Source organism: Austrofundulus limnaeus, unplaced genomic scaffold (assembly GCF_001266775.1).
Source record: "Austrofundulus limnaeus strain Quisiro unplaced genomic scaffold, Austrofundulus_limnaeus-1.0 Scaffold755, whole genome shotgun sequence".
NCBI classification, from domain to species: Eukaryota; Metazoa; Chordata; class Actinopteri; order Cyprinodontiformes; family Rivulidae; genus Austrofundulus; species Austrofundulus limnaeus.
This window is the reverse complement of record NW_013953157.1, coordinates 108630-109628: the sequence shown is the minus strand read 5'-3', so window position 1 is coordinate 109628 and position 999 is coordinate 108630. Positions and strand designations below refer to the sequence as shown.

General features: G+C 41.5%; 1 protein-coding gene across 1 annotated transcript in view; it reads right to left on the bottom strand.

Moving 5' to 3' along the window:
- arhgef28a (Rho guanine nucleotide exchange factor (GEF) 28a) overlaps nt 1–999 on the bottom strand; it is a gene marked incomplete at its 5' end in the record, with an annotated part of 138846 nt that overhangs the window by 39424 nt on the left and 98423 nt on the right. Inside the window, 1 exon segment of the mRNA XM_014028387.1 lies at nt 78–332. Coding sequence (XP_013883841.1) covers nt 78–332 — 255 coding nt within the window.

Below are 999 nucleotides of genomic sequence, written 5' to 3'. Positions count from 1 at the left end.
GTGTGTGTGTGTGTGTGTGTGTGTGTGTGTGTGTGTGTGTGTGTGTGTGTGTGTAGTTTAGCCTACAATAACCTCACCCTTAAGTCGACCGGTGGCTGTCTTCCACAAAAGCAGGCCCTCGTGTCTGAGCGTCTGCCCCGCCCCCATCATGTCTTGCTTGCGGAAGGTTTTCCCGCTCTTCAGTTTGGCCGTGCTGCGATTGTCCATGCGGCTCCATACTTCCTGTAACCTCTGGTCCCGTTCATATTCACTGACTCTAAGATCCACGGCTGCTATCACTTCTCGAATCTGAGCCAGAGCTTTGGAAAGGTTGGCATGCTCCTCCGTCTCTCCTGAGGGACGAGGAAGAAGAGTTAGAGAGAAAAGGAAGTTGCTAAAGTTGTCAATTCCTAACCTCTGAAACACCCATTTTACAATCCTGTTCAAAGTTTTGTCCTGTATCTCAACTCACTGCTTTATAATAAAATATTAACATCGTACATCAAAATGTGCATCTTGATCAAAAATAGTGTCCTTTGGGAATATTAAGTGATACAGTGTGGAGAAAATTTACAAAATTAGATTAGAGATTTTGACAAAATGTTTACCTGACAATTAAAGGGATTATACTCTAACATTTTAAATGTGTAAAATGCTTATTTTTTGCAAACAAACTAATGTGGCAGTCAGGGAAAGAGATGGGTGTGTGCTTTCCATGGTGATCAAAATGAACCACTGGCAGCAGCTTTAACATTTCTTTAGATCTTGTTTCATTTTACACATTTATACATCACACTTTAGACACATTGTCTGAGCCTGGCTTATTAAAAAGTTATGTTGGAGTTTTGGCCAGTAGCTGCATTGACACCCTTTAGAATTTCTTCTCATTTTTAATATATTTCCTACTGAAAAAGGGTATATTTGTGTCTTTTAAAACAGAGATTCTTAACCCATGGGCCGCGGCCCAATTGTGGGTCGCGAGCGCCACCTTGAGGGCCTCAAAAGAACAACAGTTTTTAA